This window comes from Drosophila pseudoobscura, chromosome 3 (genome assembly GCF_009870125.1).
Source record: "Drosophila pseudoobscura strain MV-25-SWS-2005 chromosome 3, UCI_Dpse_MV25, whole genome shotgun sequence".
Taxonomy (NCBI): Eukaryota; Metazoa; Arthropoda; class Insecta; order Diptera; family Drosophilidae; genus Drosophila; species Drosophila pseudoobscura.
Window position 1 is genome coordinate 23,008,062 of NC_046680.1, and position 24,169 is coordinate 23,032,230.

The 24,169-nt window shown below is 45.4% G+C and overlaps 2 protein-coding genes across 5 annotated transcripts in view; both read right to left on the reverse strand.

Moving 5' to 3' along the window:
• a (arc) overlaps positions 1-22,991 on the reverse strand; it is a 40,918-nt gene extending 17,927 nt beyond the window's left edge. Inside the window, exons 1-3 of one of the 4 annotated variants that reach the window (XM_015185336.2) lie at positions 22,790-22,990; positions 21,714-21,991; positions 5,428-5,495 (exon numbers count right to left, since the gene is read on the reverse strand). The gene's annotated coding sequence lies outside the window, so the exon portion shown is untranslated. The other 3 variants (XM_001362022.4, XM_033378776.1, XM_033378775.1) reach the window with 3 other exon arrangements.
• Positions 18,350-20,085, reverse strand: gom (gomdanji). The gene is made up of 3 exons (XM_002138989.3): positions 19,785-20,085; positions 19,598-19,708; positions 18,350-19,522 (listed from the first exon to the last, which is right to left on the reverse strand). The coding sequence occupies exons 2-3, from the start codon at positions 19,644-19,646 to the stop codon at positions 18,654-18,656; spliced, it is 918 nt and encodes a 305-aa protein (XP_002139025.1). The 5' UTR covers positions 19,647-19,708; positions 19,785-20,085; the 3' UTR covers positions 18,350-18,653.
• Positions 22,992-24,169: the final 1,178 nt, after the last annotated feature.

Here is a 24,169-nt window from a genome sequence, read left to right on the forward strand (position 1 = left end):
ATCAGCGGCAGCCACATGAGTGCCTGCAACATCAGAAGAAGCAGCAGCAGTAGCAGCAAACACTGACTTGGTTGCAATGATGAGACACGGCTACTGCTGGGAGTCCATTGGCCCTCATGCTGTTTACTTGCACCACTTTTTGTAGCTGTCGTTTGTTTGTTGCATATACCCTCGTACCCTTGAAGAGGGTATCGGAACATTTGCCAGATGTTTGGCTGCCCAAACGACGACACTATAGAGAGAGATCCATCGCCGCATCGCACTGCAAGAGTATAAATATCTTCGGCTTTTACTCATTTTGTTGACTGCCTGCCACATTACGTGTTTTTGTTGTTGCTGCCACCAATGCTGGTGCTGATGCTGTGCTGATGCTGTGTTGTGCTGCGCTGTGCTGTTGCCGCTGTGCGAGTGCTCATTGCACTGGGCCGCTTCTTCTCTTCTGCCTCTTTCTTCTTCTGTGGGTATTAAAATTACTTGGCATGTAATTAGTTTGCTTCGGTTTTTTGTGGGTCTTTTTGTATCTTGTCGATCGCTGCGTGTGGCATTGGCATCGGCATCGGCATCGGCATCCCCCCTGTCAATGATGGATGCAACATGTTCGTTCCCCTTGCCTCTGCTTCTGGCCAAAGGTGTTATTTTTATGGCTTTATAATGTGAGTCAGTTGGGGAAGTTGCCTGCAGCCTGCTGCCTGCTGCCTGCCCCGTTATGTGGCATGTCAATCACTTGACGTGGCTTTATAATGGCTTTGCACAATGGGCAAGAACGAATCGGAAGAACAGACCAAGAACGAGAATGAAAGCAGAAAAGGAAACGAAAGGAAAGGAACGGAACAGAAAGCAAAGCAAAGTGCAGCTGTGATAAGGGGGGAAACTTATAGAAGAATGTATCTCAGGGCTCATAGGATGCAGAAGACACCATTTGCGGGGAGTACCGCTTGAGAGAAAGTAAACTATGCCAAAGAACTACAAACTATTGGCTTTTATTTAAAGTATCTCATGGATATCCATCCAATCTCTATGCCGTCTTTGCGTTCATATTCTCCTTTTCCTGATCTTATTTTTCCTTCTCCCTCTCCATTGTACAGATCCACATTCATCAACAATTTGAGTGCCCCCTGCTCCCGCTTTCACCTGTCTCTCTCTGCTCTCCTCTCCCCTCCACTTCCATCCAGATACATTCTCCTGCAGTTATTGAGGTTTGGCTTCGGTTCTGTTGTTTCCGTTTGTGCCACTTGTGTCCAGTTGAGTTGAAAATTATTGTGATTATGGTAAACTCTTGTTGCTTTTTCTGATGCTGATGCTGAGGCTGAGGCTGCTGCCAGTCGGATCTCTGTGTGCACCTGCTGCTGCTTTTGTGGCTCAGATTCTCCAGCGGTTTGCAGTTTGCATACTGCCTCAAACCACATGCCACCACATGTGGTGCTGGCTCTAGTGTTTTATTGCTTTGGCTTTGGCTTCGGGCTTGGCTGCTGGGCTGCTGGCTGTTTGGTTTGGTGTTTCCATTGTTAGACTCGTTTGGCCGCCGCTTAATTGCCGCCTTGGATTCGGATTCCGATTCCGATTCTTATTTGTTTCTGATTCTGGATCTGTGTTTGCTTAGCTCTTTGCCATCGCAGTGCTAAACACAGTGCTTCGGGATGGGTGTGGGGTGCGAGGGGGGATGTGCAACTGCAGCTGCTGCAAAGCGACTCTCGCGAGGCGTGACTAATCAATCGACCCAAGCCAGGGGCCAGACCAGACCAGACCAGACCAAGGGCTTTTCTCTATCATCAATCTGTATCTATGTATTTGTATCGTGTCATGCCCTTGCCTGGCACTTCAATGTCGAATTCATATTTTATTTTCTGATCTTTGATGTTTTTCGTGTGTGTGGGGATGAGACGCGGCCAGCCCTGCCCCTGGATAGCCATCGAAATTTGTGCCTCTTTTGGCATTGCATTTGAGGCTAGGCCTCTGTGCGTGAGTCTGCTTGTGTGTATGCTGCATATGTGGCAGATAAATCTCTTGCATAAAGTGCGCTCGCTCAGACATCAGACATTCAGCTCTCGTCCCACATCCACATCCACATCTCCGCTGAGCAGCACCAAAACTCGATGTTAATCAAACGAAACTTTTTAGGCTTTCCCAAAAACCAAAAACTTCATATTTGACCTTCAAATTGTGGCTGGCTGCTCTCCCTCCTCGCTGTCGATGTGGCAGTCACGCCCCTCTAAAGGTCCCTGAAGCTACTCGCACACACGTACACACACACACACACACAAACACACACCGAAAAAGAGGCTGCCATTTCACTCAACATCGGAGTCGTGTAGCCGTAGTCTCGTGGCTGGGAGTCGAAGTTGAAGTTGACTTCTTCACGACAGACGTGCAATCCATCAAAGCTTCTGCGGCTTTGGCTTCCACTGTAGCAGCAGCGGCAGCATCGGGAGGGTGGGGCAAGAGCATAATACATAATAATATTTGTGCAAAGTGTTAAGGCAACAAAACAGCAGACAGTAGCAGACATACTCAGACGACAGCAGCAGCACGAGTAGCAGGGAGGAGGAGTAGATCAGCTACTGGACGGCCAACGAAGAACAGAATCTAAACAGCCACCAGAAGATGGGGGGACAGACCTCAGGGGCAGGATCAGTGGAGGAGCAGAGGAGCCGAAGCAGAGTTTAGGTGGAAGGAACGTCAGCGGACAGCGGACAGCGGACGAACGACAGACAACGACGACAACGTTTTGTTTTAATTTACTCGACGCCGCCGCCAACGACATTGTTGTTGTTGCTTGTGCTGTTGGGTTTCCTGTTTAGATAGTTTTTTGTGATTTTATGCGATACACCTTCCATGTACAACTGTTAGGCGGTGGCTGGGGGCACGTTGCAAGGGACTGACTGTGGCAGGTACTGGAGCAGGAATTGTGCCAGGCACTGGGCTGAGGCTGGGGTCGATGCTGCTGCCGCTGCTGTTCGTCCACTTTGATGTACGTACACTTTGAAATGTTGTTGATGAGTACGCGAGATTTTTAAAAGATTGCAACACGGCAGCAGCAACGGCAGATGATGCAGTGTCAGTGGCAGCGACTCTGTTGGCTTATATAATAAATGTTAATGCACGCCCGCCCTGGACATAGCGGATGGACGTGGAGGCAGTCCCTGCCCCCTCCCCCTGCCTACTGGCACCGCTCACAGTGGCTGCGCAGATTAATTGAAAAGGTTTCCCTTTGGCCATCGCTTGTGCGGGGATGTCCTCCATTCGGTGCCACTGTGAGCCACTTATGACTTGTGCTGTTCGTCTGTCACTTTGCTCTGCTTGGAGCTTCATTAGCCTGGCCCGAAGCCTTGCCATAATTCACGAACATGCATCACAGGCGGCACACACAATGCCAAAAAAAATATATAAAACTAAAAAAAACAAAAGACTTGGGAAACGAACGTGAAGCTGAAACTGAAACTAAAACTAAATCAAAGTTTAGTTTAGCTAAAGCCTTCGGCAATTATATCAATTAACTAAAGACCCCCGACGCATGTGATGGCACTCACACACACCGCAGCACGGGCAAGGGAGAGGGGCAATTTCAGCGGGCTGGGCCAAGAGACGCCCCAAAAAAGAAAAGAGCCAGTCATTGAGGCCCAGCCAGGGGCAATTATAGAGCATAAAACATCGATAATCATAATAATTAAGGATGACTGGGCCAGAAAGCCAGAACCAGGCAGAAGCCGGCAGAGAGACAGCCAAGGAGCTGCCTGCTGCCTGCTGCCTGTGACAACGCATACAGTAGCCCCTCACATCACAGAAGATTACAGAGGGAGCTGAAGGGGCTGGAGCGGAATGGAGACGATGACGAAGCGTCAGTGAAGTGGAGATGCTGCTGTTGCACATAAATTGGTAATTAAAGCCCATTTAGGGGTTTTAGGAACCCCAAAACGTTTATTCTTCTTTAGGCACTGCCATGATTTGTGCATTTAGAAAGTATATTCTCCTTCCTACTGCCCTACGGATTCCTCCAACTATTGTTCGTGAATGAATAGAATCAACGAAAGAGCATTTCTTTTTATCATAATTCTATAAAAGATGTTCCTCAATCAAGAATCATGGCTCCATACAAAGGTTGACTTCTTCTGTAAACCAAGACAAAAATCCAAGAACGAATCGAACAGAATCCCAACCCAACAACAACGGAAATAAATGGCACTGTAAAAACTGTAACAAATTTATTTGTGAAGTTTGGCCCGACTTTTGTCTGCTTTCATGTCTCATAGTTGGTTCAACAGATAAATCGTTTTTTGTCTGCGATTCTGGCCACGACAACAGACAGCACAAACGGCACAAACAATTGGCTATTTGCTGGGAATTGCGTTGACACAGATGAGGAGGGGAAATATCAATTTCTATTTCCATTGAGCCAAAATGCTCTGTTACCGATGGAGTTGTGAAGTGTGGCCTGCAGCAGGCCACAGGTGCAGATATATATCTAATTAAATAATGGCTAATGATCCGAGCAAGACCCAAATGGGTGTCAGATACTCTCGTACAAATGATTCATGGGATTTGGGGCAAAGCGAACAAAGAGCTGCCCATAAACTTGACCCACAAACATCATGAATCACTTTTCTGGCTCTGGGATGAGGATGAGTCCGTGAAAATTAAGAAATATTGCAGACAGCCAAAAAATGCGATGCAGAAATAAATGACTAAGTGAAAAGGTGGAAAAGGGGTAAACGTTAATTCGACGATGATTTATTCACTCTCCTGTAAATCATTTTCAAATGTAATCCATACGCTTAAGCGAATCCGTTCTCAAGACTACACTCAGCTACAAAAAAACCCCCCCAGAGACAATTCAATTTCACTTTGGCACCCATTTCATGCATGAATTGTGCTCATGGGCGAAATGAAAAGAAAACTTCACAATTTTCTTGCGTTGTGGCATTGCTACCTTTTAATTTTCTCAGATTTTCACTTTTTCAAAATGTTTTTCTGCGTTTGTGTTTGTGTTTGTGTTTGGGTGTCATTTGTAAATGTTTCGGTTTCTCCGCCTTTTATCATTATTTAGGCATATTTTTGATTAACAAAAACCGAAACTTGTTGCTGTGCAGTTAAGCAGAAAGCACCCCACCAGATCGTAAAAGCCACAACTGGAGCATGAAAACTTGTCAAATGTATGGAACACGTGCGAGTACGAGTGCGGAGTATCTTTAGAATTCCGCCAGCTGTTCTTTGACTTCTTTCCGACTGCCATGGAAATCAGAGGCAATATTAGTAGGCAAATCGATTGGCCAGGCTCTAATGATGTGTCGTGATGATCGTGTGCCCATTAGCCGATCTTCGAGAGATATTTGCTTTCAAGATTTGCAGAGCCAACAAAAGTGGCCAAATGGCCGCACATAACATAATTGCTTGACAAATATATCAGATTGTTGTTGCTGGTTTCACACTTACCTCTTAATGGGTTTTCGGCTGCTATTTTGGTGATTTCGGGCTGGTTTCGGGGTGGTATCGTCAGCGATCTGCAAAGAATCGAAAAGAAAGAAAACTCCAATTAGGTTTCCAAATCGATTTGCGAATCGCGAAATCTATCCTCCATCGTTCCAGCGTGCCACATGAGCACATAAATCAGGGAACTTCATTAAAACGACTGCCAAAATCTACGAATATAAATCTAAGCTGCAAGTGTTGCACTTGCCACTGCCACTGCTGCAACCTGCTGCAACACTACGTGACCGAGAGCAGCAAACAGGGGACATGGAACAGGGAACAGGGAACATCGAACAGGGAACAGAGGAATAAATAACTCAATTTAGGAACGGCAAAAAAGTGTTAACTCGAATTTTGCCAATAAATCAATGGAGCGGAGGTGCCGCGGCTCGTGATTAGCGATCCCCCCGCTCGATGGCTGCTTATCGGACGTCCCCGTTGAAAGTAATTCCCCCTCGACAGATTCCGGAAGACTTCTTCCAATAATCATCGCCAGCGAGATCGGTTGGGGGGAAACACGAAACGAGATACGAGATTGGGCAGCCGTCACGCCGCCCGACAGGCAATAACTTTGGCAATCTTTTTCGGGCCAGTTTTCGGGCTTCACTTCATCTCCCTTTTTGGCCGAAAGCCCAAAAGCGGCGTTGAGTTGTTTATTATAAATATTACAAAGTTTTGGCTCCGAGTGGCTCCAATTCTGCATGCTCCACGCTTGTCAAGTCTGCCTCTCGCAGATACAGATACATACATCTACGTGTCCCTCTCGGACAGACCTCTCGCAGATCTCAATCTTCAGTCTGATTTCGCTGTTGAACCATCCATCAAGTTGAAATTTAAATTAATTTCCGATGCCACTAAACTTTTATTAGGAATATTTAAAGACATTTTTTAAATTGGAATTTGTATAAGTTTTTTGATCAGAATAATAAGAATAAGAATATAACTAATTTCTGGAATCTTAGCTGGCAGTTCTATAATTCAATTAAAATTCAGATTGTAACATGACAAAATATTAATTCAAAATATTTGTACAGTTCATGGCAATTACAAAATTTAATCAGATATTTTCAGTGCTCAATAAAACCTTTAGCAAAGCAGCTTGTTTGGTGGATGGATGTCGATGTGGATGTCTGGGGACCGAATTCGAGGGGGGTTCCAGCTCGGACTGACGGCTCGGACGGTTCTTAAATCCAATCCGGTTCTTATGTGATTATTATTCGACTTGCGACCGGTTTGCCAGGCAAAACTGTTTTATAATTTAATGCCGTTTTATTTTGCATTTTGTTGTTGTTATTTTTATCTCTTAGTTTCTGTTGGCGTTCGATTTTTTGGGATGAATTTTAACATTTTGGACGCATTTGACACACATGCCGGGCCTTGTCCTCCCCTGAGACCCATCACCCATCTCCCATCCACTCATCCCCCACTCTCCATTACATCTTAATTTAACTGTAAAACTTCAGTTTATTTGGCTTATACGCTTCCAAATCCGATATTTGTGTTGGTTTCATTTCGTTTACATAATGAAATGAAATTCGGCATGAAATTAGCATGGATATGGTCTTCGGTCTCTCATAATGGATCTGTATCTATCTGCGATGATTGTCTTTGCTCAAATTATGGGCTTAAAGATCTTTAAAGATGCTTCAACTTTCTTTGCTTTGCCTCCTTCCGCCTTCAGAGCAAGCCGGACCCTTGGGTCTTACGATATCTTCCGCATATGAGTGGCAGGGGGGAAATGATGGTTACCGCAACAACTGAAACACTGAATACTGCGAAACAGTTGAATTTATTACCCCGGAAAACTCAAGGTTAACTCCACTTGCCGTTGGTTTTTCCTCCCCTCATTGCGCCAGTCCATTTCCATTTCCCCGTGCGAAAACATTGCGAAAACGCAACGCAAACACAGAAACGCAACAAAAGGAAAATCATTACAAATCTCATACAGTATGAATGTGCAACTGTTGGAGGCAGGTAGACAGAGATAGCGAGGGAGAGAGAGAGATGATGATGATGGTGGGGCCATATATGGCCAAGAGAAAGAAAGAAATGGCCGAAAGAAGAAGCCGCTGCTGCTGCTGCGTTAATTATATGTGCATTTAATGCTTTAATTAATGTTTTCTATCGGGACGCAGTGAAAGTTATAACCACTTAACGGGTAGATACTTTCAGAGATACAGATACACTGTATCTACTCATAAATACTCGTACAATTCAAATGGTAATTGATAAACCCGCTAACTTGTTGTGCGTGTGCGTGTGCGTGCGCGCGTATTGGCCAAATATTCGCCAGCTGAAACTGAAATCGAATCGAAATGAGGATGAGGATGAAATCGTGGCTCCGATCGAAAGTGCTGTCTATCTCTGGGGATCTGGGGATGTGGGCGATGGATCCACAAGTGGATTCGATTGTTCTCCATGACCTACAGATTAGGGAAAGAAAACACCGCAGATCTAGTGGATACGCTCCATATTCGGCAGTGAATGAAGAGGCTGCTGCCAACATCTTTGATCTATAATTTGAAGTGTTTCGGGAATGAACATTTGGAAAAATGCCAACTGAAACGATCGCGAACGGAAAGAATGTTGAGTAAGAGTATTTCCTCATATTCAAAGATCATTCTTATATGGAAAAACGATTAAAAGATGTTGTATCTTTCAGTAGAAAGGTTCCCCCCGATACAGTCAAGTCTTGAAATTGGTTCAATCTGCACAAAAGATGATAATCATTTTCGCCCAAACTGATTCCGCGATTCCGCTATCAAAGTAATATAAAAGCGGTGATTCGGTTCTCCATAGTTTGAATCGGTAATGAAACGGTAGTTTCCTTTCGAAATAAATTTGTTTAGAAAACTTGTATAGGCACGAAATATTCGTATAAATCAATCGCGTTTTATTGTTTAATTTCTATTCAAATACAGCCCAGGGCCACTATAAACAGACGCTAATTTAAACAAATGTTTTATTAATGAACAAACGATCGAGCTCTGTGCTAAAAGAACCATCCACTTCCATCAATATGGAATCAGGTGAATATACGCTACCTATAACCCATTCTATCTCAAGGGAACAAGGGCTTATCTCAGTGGAACAATGCGATCTATGGACAGGTTATTTCTGGGTTCATTCTGCACCTGCTTATTAGTGCCTGTTTCTATTGCTATTATCCATTATCCATCCACACAAAGAGGGAGATAGATGGCGATCGAAAGACTAAGGGAAATTTGCAATTTTAATGACGCTCGAGTAAGGTTTTCGCTGCTGAACCGAACCGCAAACCTTATATAACCTGCGCCGGAGTGGAGTGGAGTGGAGTGCAAACCTCAGAGAAACATCGCGGCGAGGGCTGGGGCTGGGGCTGAGGTTGGAGCCAGACTTGGTCTCGGACACGGCCTGGGTCTGTGTCAGTATCTCTATCTCTATCTCTTCTTCTGGCGTTAGGTCATAATGGCAACACACACACACACAAACACACACACAGTTTATGGCCCAAGCGAAACGTGCACTTGGCCCATCCCCTTCCCCCCGCGACACTCTCCTCCCAGTTTCGCTCGGACCATAAGCCATGCGCCAAGAAACAAGAAATTTCAATTTCAAATATAAAGCGTCTAACTTTCGCTTTCCTCCGCTGCATGGGCATGGAGAGACCCGACCGAGAGATCTCTGGGAGATTTCACGTTTCTCGCTGAGAATTCCAATTCCTTCGCGCAGTTACAGCATTTTGCAGGCAGGCAGGCAGCAATTAGCGGATAGACCGCAGGAATCCACACACAGAGACACACACAAATAATAAATCAAAACCCAATAAAAATTTAGCGAAAATTTGTTGCATGTGCTAATGCGAGAGATGTGGTTGTTGCAACCGGTTGCAGCCCAGCCAAAAAAAAAAAAAATAAAAAAAAATAAAAGATAGAAACAAGCAGCGAAACCCCTTGCCCCAGCTCCAGCCACGAACCCCCGAAACAAAACTGCAAACGACAGCCAGACGACGACGACTTTCCATTTTCAAATGCTGTGTTTGCTGCAGTGTGGCAGGAGGCAGGACGGAGAGGAGTGTGTGGCGTGTGGCATGTGCTTTGCTGGGTCTGCAGCCTTCGGAGGGAGGTGGCAGCCACTGACCAGCACTGGCCGGCCACCGCAGCATCGACAGCAGCAGCAGCAACAGCAACAGAAGCAAAAGCAGCAACGGCAACGGCGACACAACAGCAAAAACTTTTCATTTCGTTTTTCACGCGGCGCATGCCAAAAAAAGAGGAAAAAATAAAGAAAGAAGCAGCCAAACTGCCAAACCAGCGGAAAAGATTTCGATAGATAATCAAGTACGGGGAAAATGGAGTACCAGAGCTATGAGAAGCAATTGGTAACACGCTTTCCCATAGAAAGATAGAGAGATAGAGAGCTTCCCCATAGAAAGATAGAGAGAGAGAGAGAGATAGAAAAATACTCATTTCTTCATATGAATATAGGAATCTACGATATTAAATTCATGCTCATCCTTTTATCGAATGTGCTTTGTGGAAAATTGCGGTGTTTTTCTTATCGTTTTCCATGCTGCAGAAAGCGTACTCAAAGTTCGACTGAATCCGTTGGATATTGATGATTTTGGAAAACGTGGAAAACGCTGGCTGGCTGGATGGCTGGCTGGCTTCGACTTGGACTTGGACTCTTGGGCAATGTCTGAGCTCTGTCTACGCAGCTGGATGTCGTCTCTCTACCCCAACACCATCACCATCACCAGGCTCTCCCCCGTCTCCCTTCTTCGAGTTGTAGTTGTAGTTGTAGTCGGAGTTGTGTGGCAAGTGGTAAGTGTTGACAATTTTCAGCAGTTGCTGTTGTTGTTTCTCTTTCTGGTTTTTGCTGTTGTTGTGGTTATAGGTTGACCGGTCTTTGCCTTTCACGTGAGCAAATAAAACGAAGAAGAAACGAAACAGCAACAATAGGGAGCATTAACCACCCCTCCCCCCCTTATTTGGTGTTTCACTTGTTGCTGTTCTTATGATGCATACCCCTCTCAGAGAGCGTATCTAGATTCTAGAGTGTACACCACTTCGATCGGATTACCTACATGCTATAGGCTATAGGCTATAGCATATGTGTCTCGTATGGACTCCGCATATAGCCATACTTTCTTGTTGTTTATGGCCATGCTGCTGGTGTCGTTAGACTCTCCTACGACGAGTACTGTCCACGCTTTTGCTTTTCACTCACAACCACACACAGAAATACACTCACATAGATACACATTTGTGCACACACTCGTGGATACATTCAAAGGCAAACAAATAATAATTGTTCAATGCCTTTTTTGGCCAAAAGACAGCGGAAATGTTGCTGTTGCTTGTTGTTGCTGCTTCTGCACTTGCAACAGAGAAATAGCGACACATCACATCGAAGGGTACGGGTAGGGGATGGGATCGGGGATGGATTTGTAAATAGTTTTAACTACTTTTCATGCACTAGTGGCTGGTGCAGAGTGGTTCGTTCGGTTCTGCCTCTCGAACGGAAACCGAAACCAAACACAACGAAACACACACAAATCCAAAGCCGCCAAAGCCAAAGCCAGAGCCAGAGCCAAAGCCAGAGCCGGTGGCAAATGCTGTCGATGTCTCGATGATGACTCAAGCATTAAATTCTAAAGGGTCTTGGGGATGGGAATGGGCTCGCGATGGTACGATGTCTCCACGGAAGAGGTCTTGTCTTCTCTTTGATTATGCGAAGCAACGCGAGTGTATTTCCGTTTGGAAATCCAACAGAAGAACACAAAAACAGAAGAACAGAAGAGACGTTGAGGAACTTTTGAGGTACTGAATCTTTGGGGCTGAGAGGATGGAGGGGTTGAATCGACGACTCTTGAGTGCAGCGGAAGCTGCTAAGGTGTTCAAGTAAATGCCCATCAAAATAGTTCCCACTTGTACAAAATGATTGTATCTTCATATATTGATCGGTAAGATCATAAATCTTACCGATATTTACTGCTGTTCTCTCCACATTTCTCTCTCTCCCTCTCTCTCTCTCTTCAAAATGCAACTCATTTTCAATTTCACATGGAAATATCAATTAAATTTCAGACGACAGGCTGGGCCCGGGGCTCCAACTTTAATGATGTTCTGGCCTGCATACGGCCCGCTGCATAGGGCCCTTGGTTATGGCCATAACCATAACCAATGTTGATTCAATCATTTATCATGTGGCCGAGAGAGACACGTGGGCAAACATTAGAGCGAAGAGCAAATAGAACACAAACACTCTCCAGAATCCACATGACGAAGCAGCCCCCAAAGGGTCTTAAGAGCAGTTTTTTGACCTCTTTGCGGCTTCAACTAATTAACCGTTAACATTACTCGTACGAGTGCAACAGCAACAGTCACAAATTCAGACAAATTTCCTTACCTTACCGACTTTGACAGGTTGAGGCCTTTGGGAAATTGTCAACGTCATCTAAGCCAAGCTAATGCTGATGGCTGGCCTTAGCTGTAGCTGTGTTGCTGTGTTGCTGTGGGGCATGCACATGTATACATATATCCTTTACCGTTTGTAAACTGTCATATTTCTTGCGGCAGCAGCAGCAGTCATCAATTTGTTACTATTTCGACATTCATTTGTGGATCTCTTGATGATTTCTGAATGACTTTCTGCTGATTCTGCTTTTGGCTTTGGGCTTTGCATAGTCTATGGGAGAAACTGGAAATTCTGTGCCCCAATGGTGGAGATAGGACTGGAATAATTGCCTCTCCTCAATGCCATCGAAAATTATGCAAGGAATTAACTAAGTTACGCATTTCAGAGCCATTGCAGCCAAAGAATTCACGCAATTTCCTGTCCCCATTTGCAACGTTTTGTGTGGCATGCCAGGCAGCGAACGTTTTAACGACAAAATACTTGGACTTGTGGCTAATTACGCCACTCGCTACGGGAATCATTAACACATTTCTTAGTCATCATTCTTGGCCATGTTGTCTCCTCTCCTCTCTTCCCCTCTGAACTCTATCCTCTGTCTCTCTCTCTTTGCCAGAGAATTGAGCCAATTTTCATGACGAATAAAATAACAGTAGCTGTCCACTGTTCCACTGTCCACTATCCCGAAACCCCGCCATCCTCCCGCACCACTCACCGTACACTCCAACGAAACGAAACTCAGGCGAAACGACAAGACTTTTACGCGCGCATTGAAATTAACATTTTTTGAACGATTTCTTCTTATTTTTTTGTGCAGAAAATACAGAAAAAACTACAACAACAAAACCGCTGACAGCTGCAATTGCCTGCCGGGGAAGAAGCAGGGGAGCATTGCGGAGAGGCGGCGCGGTAGAGCACTGCAATTAAATGTGAGATTAATTTGCGGATCAGCGGATCAGCAGCCGCTTGTGGTGGATGGAATGGATGTCATGCCCAGAAATGCCGAACGGAAAATGCAAGTGGGAGAGTGTGTCTAGAGGAGGGGGAGATGGAGATGTAGAAAAAGTGAGGGGAGGGGAGCGACGATAAATGGACCAAGAAATTAAAATCGGATTGGGGCTTGTGTCTCAGTCGTGTGTCAGGGCATTGGAGAGCGGTTAATGGGTGTATAGTGGGTTGGTTCGGTCGGAAAATATATATCAAATATTTGTTGGCTCTAAATTGGTCGCCGATGCAAAAGAATATGCAAAAGAAAAGACATTGGGCCCGAAAAGCTGCGAAAAAGCTGAATAGAACTTGGAACTTTTTAAGAACAGGCTTCTAGTTAAGGTTCGTTAAATCTACAATCCAAATGATTTCCAACCGCCCCGCCCACAGCCTGCACTGTGGACACAGACCTGAACCTGAACTGAAGGCCAAAGAAAGGTGTCGCCGCCTCATTTGGTGCACTCCCCATCCAACACCCAACACCCAATACAGTGGAGTACTTTCAACGGAAACGCTTGGAAAGAGCAGACGAAAAACGCCTTCACCTCTGTCCGGCGGGGCCCAGCGCTAATGAAACGGTAAGCAAACGCCAGTAAAACGCCCTGTCCCGTCGCACAGCACTGAGGAAAAGCGAAGCGCAAGGAAAAGTGTCGCCCGTTGTAGTTGCTCATTGTCTCGTTCGACACGTTTGCAATTGCTCTGTTCGGTCGGCGGTTCACACGCTTTTTATGGCCAACACATTAACGTGGTTGCCGGCAAATGCTTCCATCATCTCTCTCTCTCTCTTTCTATTGCCAAACGATCAGCTGAAGCTGGAGATTGCAGTTGGAGGGGGAGGGGAAGGGGGAGCGGGAGCGCCAGCGGACGATGATCATAATCATCGCATGAGCATGAGTGGCGGCAGAAGCAGCAGGCGGCAATTAAAACACGTGCGAAAGTAAAAAGTTTTACAGTTAACAAACAAAAACCAAATAAAACAGCAAGAGAGTTTGAAAGAAGCAGAACGACTATGAAATACCCTTGAAGATTCATGAATCCTATGGGAAATACATGTGGAATGTTCATTGGTATTGGGTATAACGAAGGCTTACAATAATTCTCGGTTGATTTGGAATAATGCGGCTGGCTCTCCCTGACTACCGCTCTATCGGTCCCTCGTTTTTGGGCAAGAGGACGCGAGCGTATAGGCAGCCCAGCCGCCTTCGGATAGCTGTAGATTAAGCTACAAGAGGGTTGACTGGATTAAGGGACTCTCTGGAAAAGCTTTTTATTTGAAGCTTTGCCAACTTGCCTGCAAACTTTAAAGCCCCATCGAAAGAGAGGGTATCAAAAGCGAGAGAGATAAAGAGATGAAGAAGCACAATCGGACAAATGAGAAACAGTAACAAAAGTGCACATTTAAAAGCTTTCGCTGTCTCGTCTCGTCTCTTCTCTCTCTTTCTCTTTGCTGCATTTATCTGCAGCAAACGAAACAAAATTGAGTGAAAATTGATATGAATGCAATTCTGATTATATACTTGGGAAGGCTTTTGCTTTTGCACTCCATGCCACTCCACAGAGAGCTCCAATTAAATGCAAATCAGGGCTGAAAGTGATCGTAAGTGATCGCCGCATGCCATGCCCATGCCGCTGCAAGCCCCCGCTCCAGGAACAATTAATCTCCGACCACAAGAAAAGAGATGAAATATTGGACAGTGTCGTGGCTTTAATTACTTTATTACGTTACGAGATTCCGCAAAAGCCAAGAGCCAAGAGAGCGGATGCTCTGGCAGCCAGGAAGAAATGCTCGTAAAGGAAGGATCGAAGGCGGTGGCCTTAGCGGTACTTTGACGTTTAACCAAAAGACAAATCGCTTACGCCCTGCTCTGCAAACCCTCTCCACTCCGCTCCCGACACGAATACGGGCCGAAGGAGGGGAGGAGAGGCCCGACATAACAATTTAGTGTAACGATATCTGTATGATACAATGTATGGGAGGTACTCGAGGCACCCATACGCCAGATACCGATACAGTGGGACACTGCCTACTATGCATGAAAATAAATTTAGCTTATAACAAAGGCTATGGCTAAGGCCACGCACAGTAGAACAAAGTGGAAACGAATTGAGTGGACAAGAAAGGGAAAAGAATCGGAATACTTCCACCCCGAAAGATTCCCCCCGATTGTCCCCCACAGATATATCCAGGCAGATTCCCATAGCTCTGGCAACACTGTACTGTGTCGCGTTTCAGTACGAAATTCGATGATGACCACACAGTCTGGAATGCAGAATGCAGCCGAAACCAAAGGCAGCCGAGGCCACCTCCAACGGGCCATTGGGCCACAAACAAGAGGCGTGCCCCGGGTCCGGACCCAAAACTGATCCCCAAACGAAATGAGAATTAATATCTCTTTCTCTCTCTCTCTTTTGTTGACGGCAGAGGAAGGCCCGTAGTTCGTCAATGGGAAAATTAATTAAAAACTGTGCTGCTTCTCCAAAGAAAGTATCCCAAACTATAGAAATGGCTCATTACAATGATTACGCATACACGTACATAGACGTGCGATATACGAGAATCCATCAGTACATAGAGGATGGTGTGGGGTACGTGAGTTGCACAGACAAAATCGAATCGAATCGAATCGAAGAATAGGTGGAGCTGGAAGGCCTAGAACTAGTCTCGCAAATTGATTGGGGCAGAGCCGTAGAGCCGCAGAGCCGCAGAGCCGAAGCAGTGCGGAGTGTGGAGAATTGACCCACTGTTATTCTGAAATGGTTATAACTGCTCTTTGCTTGGCTAACTGTGGCAAGACCTCAATCCAGATACAAAACGCCGCTTGGCACGCTCTCAACGGTTTGCCTCTCTTTCTCTGTCTGCATTCGATTCCATTCGATTTGCTTACAAGGCAGAGACAGAGACTGAGATAGACAGAGGAAGAAGACAAACGACGGACCGGACCGGACCCCCAAAGGTAAATGGCCAAATAGTCTGCTGGCCAATTTGTTTAATTAGCGTACATTTCTTTTGTTGGTCTATTAAACAGCAGCCATGGATGAGCCCTGAGCGCTCCCTTAATCGCTTGCCAAGTGAGAGTTCATCAAACAACGCGCAGCAGAGGGAAAGTTTCATAAGTTTCATATTCTATAAACCCCGGAGTCAATGAACCGAGGAATTACTTGTAGGAGAATCACCACTGCCATTCGGGGAATCCACTATGCAATGACAAGCGTGTGGCGTGTGCATTCCAAAGGTCCAGCGACGCGGATGATGACAGTTCCAGAGAGCATCCATAGATTGCAGAATTCGCTATATTTTCCCTGTGTATTTCCCATCTCTCTCTCTCTCTCTCTCTCTCTCTCTCTCTCTCACTAAATGTGGAATCTAGAACGGAGTCCCAGCCGATTGTAGTGGCTGCTTCTACTCGACCCCCAGCGAATCTTATCAGAAGCAAACGCTAGTTGTTGCTGTGGCTATGACTGTGCCCGCCACCGATGCAAATATTTACATGTAGCGGCAGATAAGACGCGAGATCAAGCCACGTTGTAAAGCATCATTGTAAATCGTTGTAACAATATCATATTTGCTTAGCTAAAACACAGAGAAACGAATGTACGGCAGGGTGCGGGCGGTAGATACAGCTGAGGATCTTTCTATTTTATAGGGTTTTTCAATCTTTAATCTTAAGATTTCCCCATTCCCATTCAAGTGCGTACACGCCCCACCACGCCCGGAAGCATTCATGTTGTTGGCGGTGTGCAACTCCGGGGTGAATACAGGTACTTTTACTTTAGAGCGATCTCTTTCTCCTACTCTCTGCGGCTCCGGCTGCTGCTGCTGCTGCTGCTGCTTGCATAAGACACAAAACATGGCACGGTGCTTGGACTGCAGCAGCAGCAGGCATACAGATGCATAGATACACGCCCCAAATAAGCCACTAAACCGGTGACACTCCACCTCATTCGCTGCACCTCCATCTCTATCGCAGCATGCTCCATGCACCATGCACCATGCCCCACTCCGTTCCACGATCTATGGCCGGAGAGCCTCCACGAGCCGCTAATTCAAACAAATTGCAGCATAAATGCATTATAAAAGGCAGAGGAGCAACATATCGGGCGACACAGTGTGACAGTAATAATGTCACTCGCACTGTCACGGGAATGGGGAGCATGGGGCAGGGAGTGTATAGGGAAATGGATATACATATGTATGTATCTGTGGCATGAAGAATGCCAGTGATAAATTAGCTAGCTTCAGCGGGCTTTCTTCTTCTACGAGCAAGTATGTGTGGGCATGGCACAGTGGGGGAAATATTCAATTGGAGAGCTAAAGAATCTGCAAGGATACCAGCGATCATTAGAACATGCAAACTATGAATGCAAAAGGAACTTATGGGGATCCCATCGTCATTTAGAGTATTTATTTCCAACAAATATTCGCTAATTGAATGCTCTGCTCCATTTGTCCACAAATTGCTTATTTATGGCAAACACTCATCATCAATGGAATGGAATCGTTAATTATCCGCAACATCCTAGCCCCATCCGATCCGATCTGATCTGATTCGACCCACTGTGCCGCTTTGCTGCAGTCAGCCGACAGACGGCAGCCGGTGGCAGTGGCAGTGGCAGCCAGGCAAGTGTTTTGTTGCTTTCTTGCAGTTCAGCTCTTTGGCTGCAGCTAATTTGATTAATGATAAGCCGAGCTTAACTGACGACGATTGTGATTCATTATGTGCGCACAAGCCAAGCACACTTAGCGCAACAGTAACAGAAACAGAAACAGATACACAGATACAGATACATAGACAGATACAGATACTGGGGCTAGGGCTGGGCCAATCTGCAATCTGGAAAAACTATCCATCGCCAAGTGGCAGTGCAGTAGCTGTAGCTAGTTTTCATTAAATAGAAATCTCCCCCCAAATCGAGGCAAAGAAAGAACATTACTTTATTGCAAAATAGACAACAAGTGCCCCTTGTCCATGCTACTCCTTCGCGGACAGTGGTCGAGGATTGTTTGTGGGGACAGTGGATTGAGGGGCTGATTGATGCGTAATTGAGGCTTCAATTGAATTCGTACTGTGATTGGGGAGCCGGGGGAGGGGGAGAGCGGTGGCAGGTTCTCTTCTGTTGGCACGGCTCGTTATCTATGATATACAATTCGGTTCGCACTGTGTGCTGCTTTTGATTTGATTATATGCAATGAGCCATTTCCTCTATGGCCCGCTCTAATGCATGCCCGCTCGAACAGAGCCCCAGAATGGAGCACCACTACTGTGGTGGTGCATTGGTGCACCGGCTGCTGTTGCACCTCATTTGGGTCAGAAAATATAAGAGCACACACATTTGTTGTGACTAGATGATTCATTTATAATGTGGCAGATATCTGTATCCGCGTGGTACTCATAATTAGATTTTCCCGACAGCAGAGAGAAACGAAAGACATGCACCGCGATGTTTGCTAGAAGATGGTATATGTAGATCTTATTATTTGGCTGGCTCTTTAACGCATTCTTCATTCAGGTTAATATTTGACCAACAGCCACAGCAATCTGTTGGTTTTTATTAAACATTTGCTCAAATTCATTTGAAAAGTGTGTGTAATATTGGTAGTTCTTGTATCGCATATCGAATACCTGGGTGTGGGGTGTGTTTGCAGTTCCAACAACAACAGCAAGTGTATTTCAGTGTATGTGGGGTTTTGTGGATGCCAAAGACATTTTCACAGCTGATTTTCCTGTGGTTCGGGGAAAAACTAACAAAATATAAGTGCGGTTTGTGGCAAGTGTGTGTGTGGATCTTAGGTGGATGTGACAGACAGATTATGCCGTTAGGGCCTTCTTGGCCTTCTCTTTTTCGGCCTTTTCCTGCGCCTTCACTTTCTCCTCCTCCTTGCGCGACTTCTCGCGCTCCTTGCGGGCCTTTTCGCGCGCCTTCTCACGCTCCGCCTCCTCCTTTTCAAGCAGCTTCTCCCGCTCCTTGCGCTTCTTGTCGCGCTCCTTGTCGCGCTCGGCCTTGACCTTGGCCTTTTCCTTCGCGATCTGTTCGCGCTCCTTCAACTTCTCCTCGCGACGTTTTGCCTCCTCCTTCTCCCACTCGGCATAGGCTTCGCGTTCGACGGCCAGCTTCTGCAGCTCCGCCGCCTCCTTGTCGTCGAGGCCCCCTTCCATGTCCTTGTTCATCAGCTCCGACTCGCGGACCATGGCCTCTTTGGCCAAGCGAGCGCGCATGGCGACCTCCCTGGCCTCTACTGCATCCTGGTGCCGCTGCTCGCGGGCCTCCTTCTCCTCCTGGAGGCGCTCCTCCTCGATTTCAAACTCCTCCTTCTCCTCCTCGGTGTAGGGATATTCGGGCACGCCGGCGTACAATTCCAGCGTCATATACGACAGGTATATAGAGCCGATCAATGCCAACAGTCCGCTGAGCATGAACATGGAGTACTTGGAGTTCTTCGCCGACCATTCCTTCATAAAGTCGCCCTCGGGCTTCGGTAGATCGCTGAAGACGGCGTGCATCCCGCCGCTGGGGAAGAAGCCCGGCTTCGGCTTCGGGGGAGGCACCGGCTTACACTTGGGGGCCGTGCTCGGCTTGCTTGCCTTTGGTGGGGGGGCCTTCGGCGGCGGGGGTGGCGCCTTCTTACCAGCGGACAGATAACGGGTTGCGTTGAACAACAGTTTTCCGCTGCCGGACACTGGATAGGGTTGGGGGTTATGGGATTGGGGATGGATTGGGCGATAGATTCAAACGGTGTGCGGGATTCACTTACTTCCGCTTTGGAGTCGGGCGGCCGTGGCGGCCATCAAAAGTCGCGACATCTCTCTTCCTTTTCTCACGCTTGCTTGCTTGCTTGCTTTTTGGTTTTCAGGAAAATGTGTGACTGCCAAAAGTATATAATGAATCGAATGAATCGAACGAAAAGGCACCAAGCGAAACCAAATCGAAGTCTAACTCACGGACTACTACTTTCTCGCTGTCATCCTTGCAACGGTTGAAATACACTGAACCAGAACCAGAGCAAGCGCAAGGGCAAGGGTTGCCCAACACTGTTCTGCTGCACAACCCGAAATGTATATAGTGTTGAACTTCCGCCAATTGACAAAACAAAACGAGTGGAAAACTTTTGAAAAAAATTGAAAAATTGAAAAATCGAAAAATAAAGTTAAACTTTAGTCTGAGAGCAACGATGATTTTTCACGAACGAAATGTATTATTGTTCGGTTGCTGCTGGAATGATAAGTTGAATACGACGTACGATCAGAGGGGTAGATGAAAGACTACTTGTGTAGTAAATCTGTAAATCGTATATATTTCATGGAAGTAATGCGAAAACTAAAGCAAAGACAACTTCTAGGTAAAGGTAGCTTCCAAATTCAACCTAAAAACGATCTCTGAGTCAGTCGGGCAGAGTGCATTCGGTGGTTGGGTGAGTGATAACACGTTAGATAAATAGATGCAGGTCTGAGCAACAACTAGAAAATCGTGTACAATAGTTTACACAACGGTACACAAAAGCTCCAAAAGATAAGCACAAAAAACAGAAAAGTGGAGCCATGATGGAAGAGCAGAACATCAGAGCATCAGAACTGAACCCACACCGCATTAGCATGTGGCAGGCAGGGAGAGCATTTCATGGAAATTTATGATGCCCCAAAGAGAACGAAAAAGGTGTCACGTGCGGTGCCAGCAACAACGAACACTTGTTAAAAATCGGTTAGTCGAGACGAATCGAATGCACAATACGCTAGGCTCGTAAAGAAAAAGTAGTTCGTGGATAAAGAAGTCAGAGCTAATCACAAGAAAAACACACACACAAACAAATAAACACAGAGAGAGAATGCGGTCAACAAACTTGTTTTGGTTCTGGTTTAACAAGTGGGTGGCAGTGCCAGTGGCTGTAGCTGGACTCCCACTCAGTGGGTGAGTGCGAGGGTGTTGGTGTGGGTGAATGGGTGGCACTGCCAGATGGCCAATTATAAAGAAAACAATATACAAAATAATTTATTCAACGCTGCAGCGAGGACTCCAAGGCACGCCGCTCCTTGGCTCTGTTCCGTTTAATGCAGCAGATCGAGAGGATCCCAAAGCAGAGGTAGAGCAAGGCGGTGACAAAACAGCGGATGGCCACCACCTGATAGGTTACATCGGCATGGGTTCTGAAATCCTCCAGACTATGGAAAATCGGCGTCAGGGGCAGATCATCGATCAGCGCCATCGAATTCAGGAGAAAGAATATCCCCATGAGGGTCAGCTGAATCACTGCCCACGCACTGATGAACAGGCAGAAAAAAGAACACTTTGGACCACAAACCATTTTCCTGAATCGAAATACGAAGTGACAAATTTACGAATTTACGAAATTCAGATCCAGTTTCGACAGTGAAATCTAGTACTGCTGACCGCAACAGGTGCACACAATACACTTCTAGAGTCTAGACTGTGGACCGTAATGAAAATGAAATGTTTCGGCCCCTGCGTCTAGGTCTCCGTGGACTGTGGCTCTAACCTTGTGCGATTTTAACGACATTCGAGATCTGTGCGGACGGATTGTGGAAGTTCATGTGCCTCTCGCTTTCGATTTGAGTTTGTTCAACCCGAATGGGTTGACGGCTTTTGGCTTCGATTTGTAGCATTGGATGGACAGACAGCTGACAGATGCAATGCCCACTAGAGGAGGAACGGAGCTCTTTCTATATATATCCATCCCTCTGAAATGTGGGACATCCGAGGCTGTAATTCACTTAAGTGCTCTGCTCTGATCTCCTCTGCAAATAGCTTATGATTCATGCTCTAGAGAATAGGATTTCCTGCGTAATTTAGTCATATCTAAAGGCTGGGATTAGCTAATTTTAGTAGATAATTTAGCAATAATTAACACGACTCACCTCAAGTGGCACGAATCCAATCCACAAAAGAAACTCGCAAAATAATAACTTGCGGTTCGGTGAATCCGCAGAAGCAAAAGCAGAGGCTAAAGAATCCACTATTCAGTTTTTACAAGCTGGTGGAAAATCCGTTACAAACATCAAGTTGTTGTGAAAATTCGTAAGTCGTTTTCGCAGTTGCTAAACCTTTTCAACACTTTGTTTTATACTTTTTTGCATTTTCGTTAATTTTTCTAACATTTTTGTTTGTTTTCGTTTGTTTGATTTTCTGGTTTGTGCTAGAAATGAATGAAAGATTTCGGATGAAACTTGCGGATTGATTACGGACAAGAACTGATTGAAAAGATAAAGGCAAATCTTTCGCTGTGAAAATCTTTTTTGAGAGGAGACAGAACTTTGACTCTTAAATTACCCCTAAATGGGTCCCTTCAGGCAAATGCTGCAACTCCAAATTGAGCCGAGCAAATAAGTTTACGCAATCAAAGTCGGATCTCGGTTAGTAAGTCTTAGCTTCAGCCCCAGCCCCCAACAGACAGGGGGGTCAAGTCCATTAAGCCAGACACAACATGCACAGAGCAGAGCCTATGGCAGAGCAAAGCAGACCTTGACATTAGGGCGTTTTGAATTTCGTTTCTCGGGCAACTTGGTTAACCGTTTTGTTTCGTTTCGAATTTCCTGCTCAAATCAATCAAAGCTCCGCTCCATTCCACTCCACTCCGCTGCATTCAATCGAATTGCATTCACAGCTAAATCTAAAGCTTGGCTTCGATCATTTTCGTCCCTGCATTTCCACACGCACACACGCTGTTAATTTATACATCGATTATGCATATGTATTGTCTGCAACCGAGCTATCAATTTAATCCAGTGGAAATATTTTACCGCATACGTAGCAGAAATATTGCACTATTCACTGGAATTTGTTTATGCTCGTATTCATCATTCGTTATAATAAATTTATAAATGCTGATAAGGCCTTGCGGCTGACTTTTTCTTTCGTTTCGCACGTTGAAACACTTGTTGAAACGCAGGGAACAAACAAATAGGCACACACAAATACACAAACACCGACTTACACGAGGTGGAGCTGCGCCTATGGACCGACTCCACACACAAATGACGCGAGTGGGAAGCACGGGAACACAAACAGCTAATACGTTAAAATGGGGAGCACGGGCTCCAACACAACCGACTCGCTCAACTATTTTGTTTGAATGTGACACGACTGTGGGGCTCAGAGATCCAATTTTAAATCAGCTGGCCGTTGGACCTGGCAGCTGGCAGACCCTCAGAAATATACCGAAACATACCGTAAATATACTGACGAATTCAAGTTATATTATAACAGAGCAAAATAGGTGCCGAAATATACGGTCTCATTTAAAAATATACCGATGACTTATTCAAATTCTTCGTTTTTGATATTCCGTCCAATATTACTAGCTAGATAGAACACTCAGTCCTGCCCACATAATTTTATCCGACTAATGAATCAATTTTCTACTTGACTGGCTTATTGTAAATACTTGTTCTTATTGGATCTTATCTAAAAACTGGTTTTATCGAAAAAGGTGAAACAAATAAAACCGAAGTCACCAAGTGAAGCCCGCTTCGATCATGTTTGAGGCGAACCAGTTGGTTTGACGTGGAGTTAGAGGAGAGAAAAGGGGAGTTTAGCGTAGCTAAATGAATACCCTATACCTTTATTTGCGGAATTTTATTTAGAAATTCAAAAAATTCCACAAATAAATTCGATATATATAAAAATGTACCCAAATATACGGAACTAAGAAACGAACTACGCAACAACGGCAGTAAAAAGTACTTGCGAAAACCGAAGTATAGGGTACTATCCTCAACGACCCTTGTAGGGAATAAGAACATAATGTAATATGAACGCTGGAAATTTCATAAATTATAAGTGCACTTAATAATCTCTCTCGCTGTGGGAGCAGAGTGGTCTGATTAACCCTGTTAGCGGAGCTTGCCATTCATTTTGCATGCGAAAAGGTCACAGTTGAAAGGCTGCCCACAGCCACCCGCTACAGACCCACCCACGCCTCCGAATGCAGGTGGAAAGCATTGTCCTTCGAATGGAAATTTATGCAGAATTTGTGTCATTTCAATTTCGTGGAAAGGCCAAAGTTCACGTTGAAATGTTTTAAATGTTATCTATCGCCGGCAGCTGTGCTAGTTTTCTGTTGTTCAAGAACGCAGACGTCCTTGGCTGGCAAAAAGGAAGTCATTCCTTTAGAGAGATTCATTCATATAGAGAATCTCATTGTATAATAATAGATCATATAGGACAACCTCATCAAACTGGAAGAAGGGATGTTCTACCTTAACCTATAAGATCTATAGAGAATGGATATGGATACTCCAAACATCCTCTCAATCAAACATCCCTTACAGACACAGTATTTTCGTTCTTTTTATTTTCTATTAATCTTCATTCC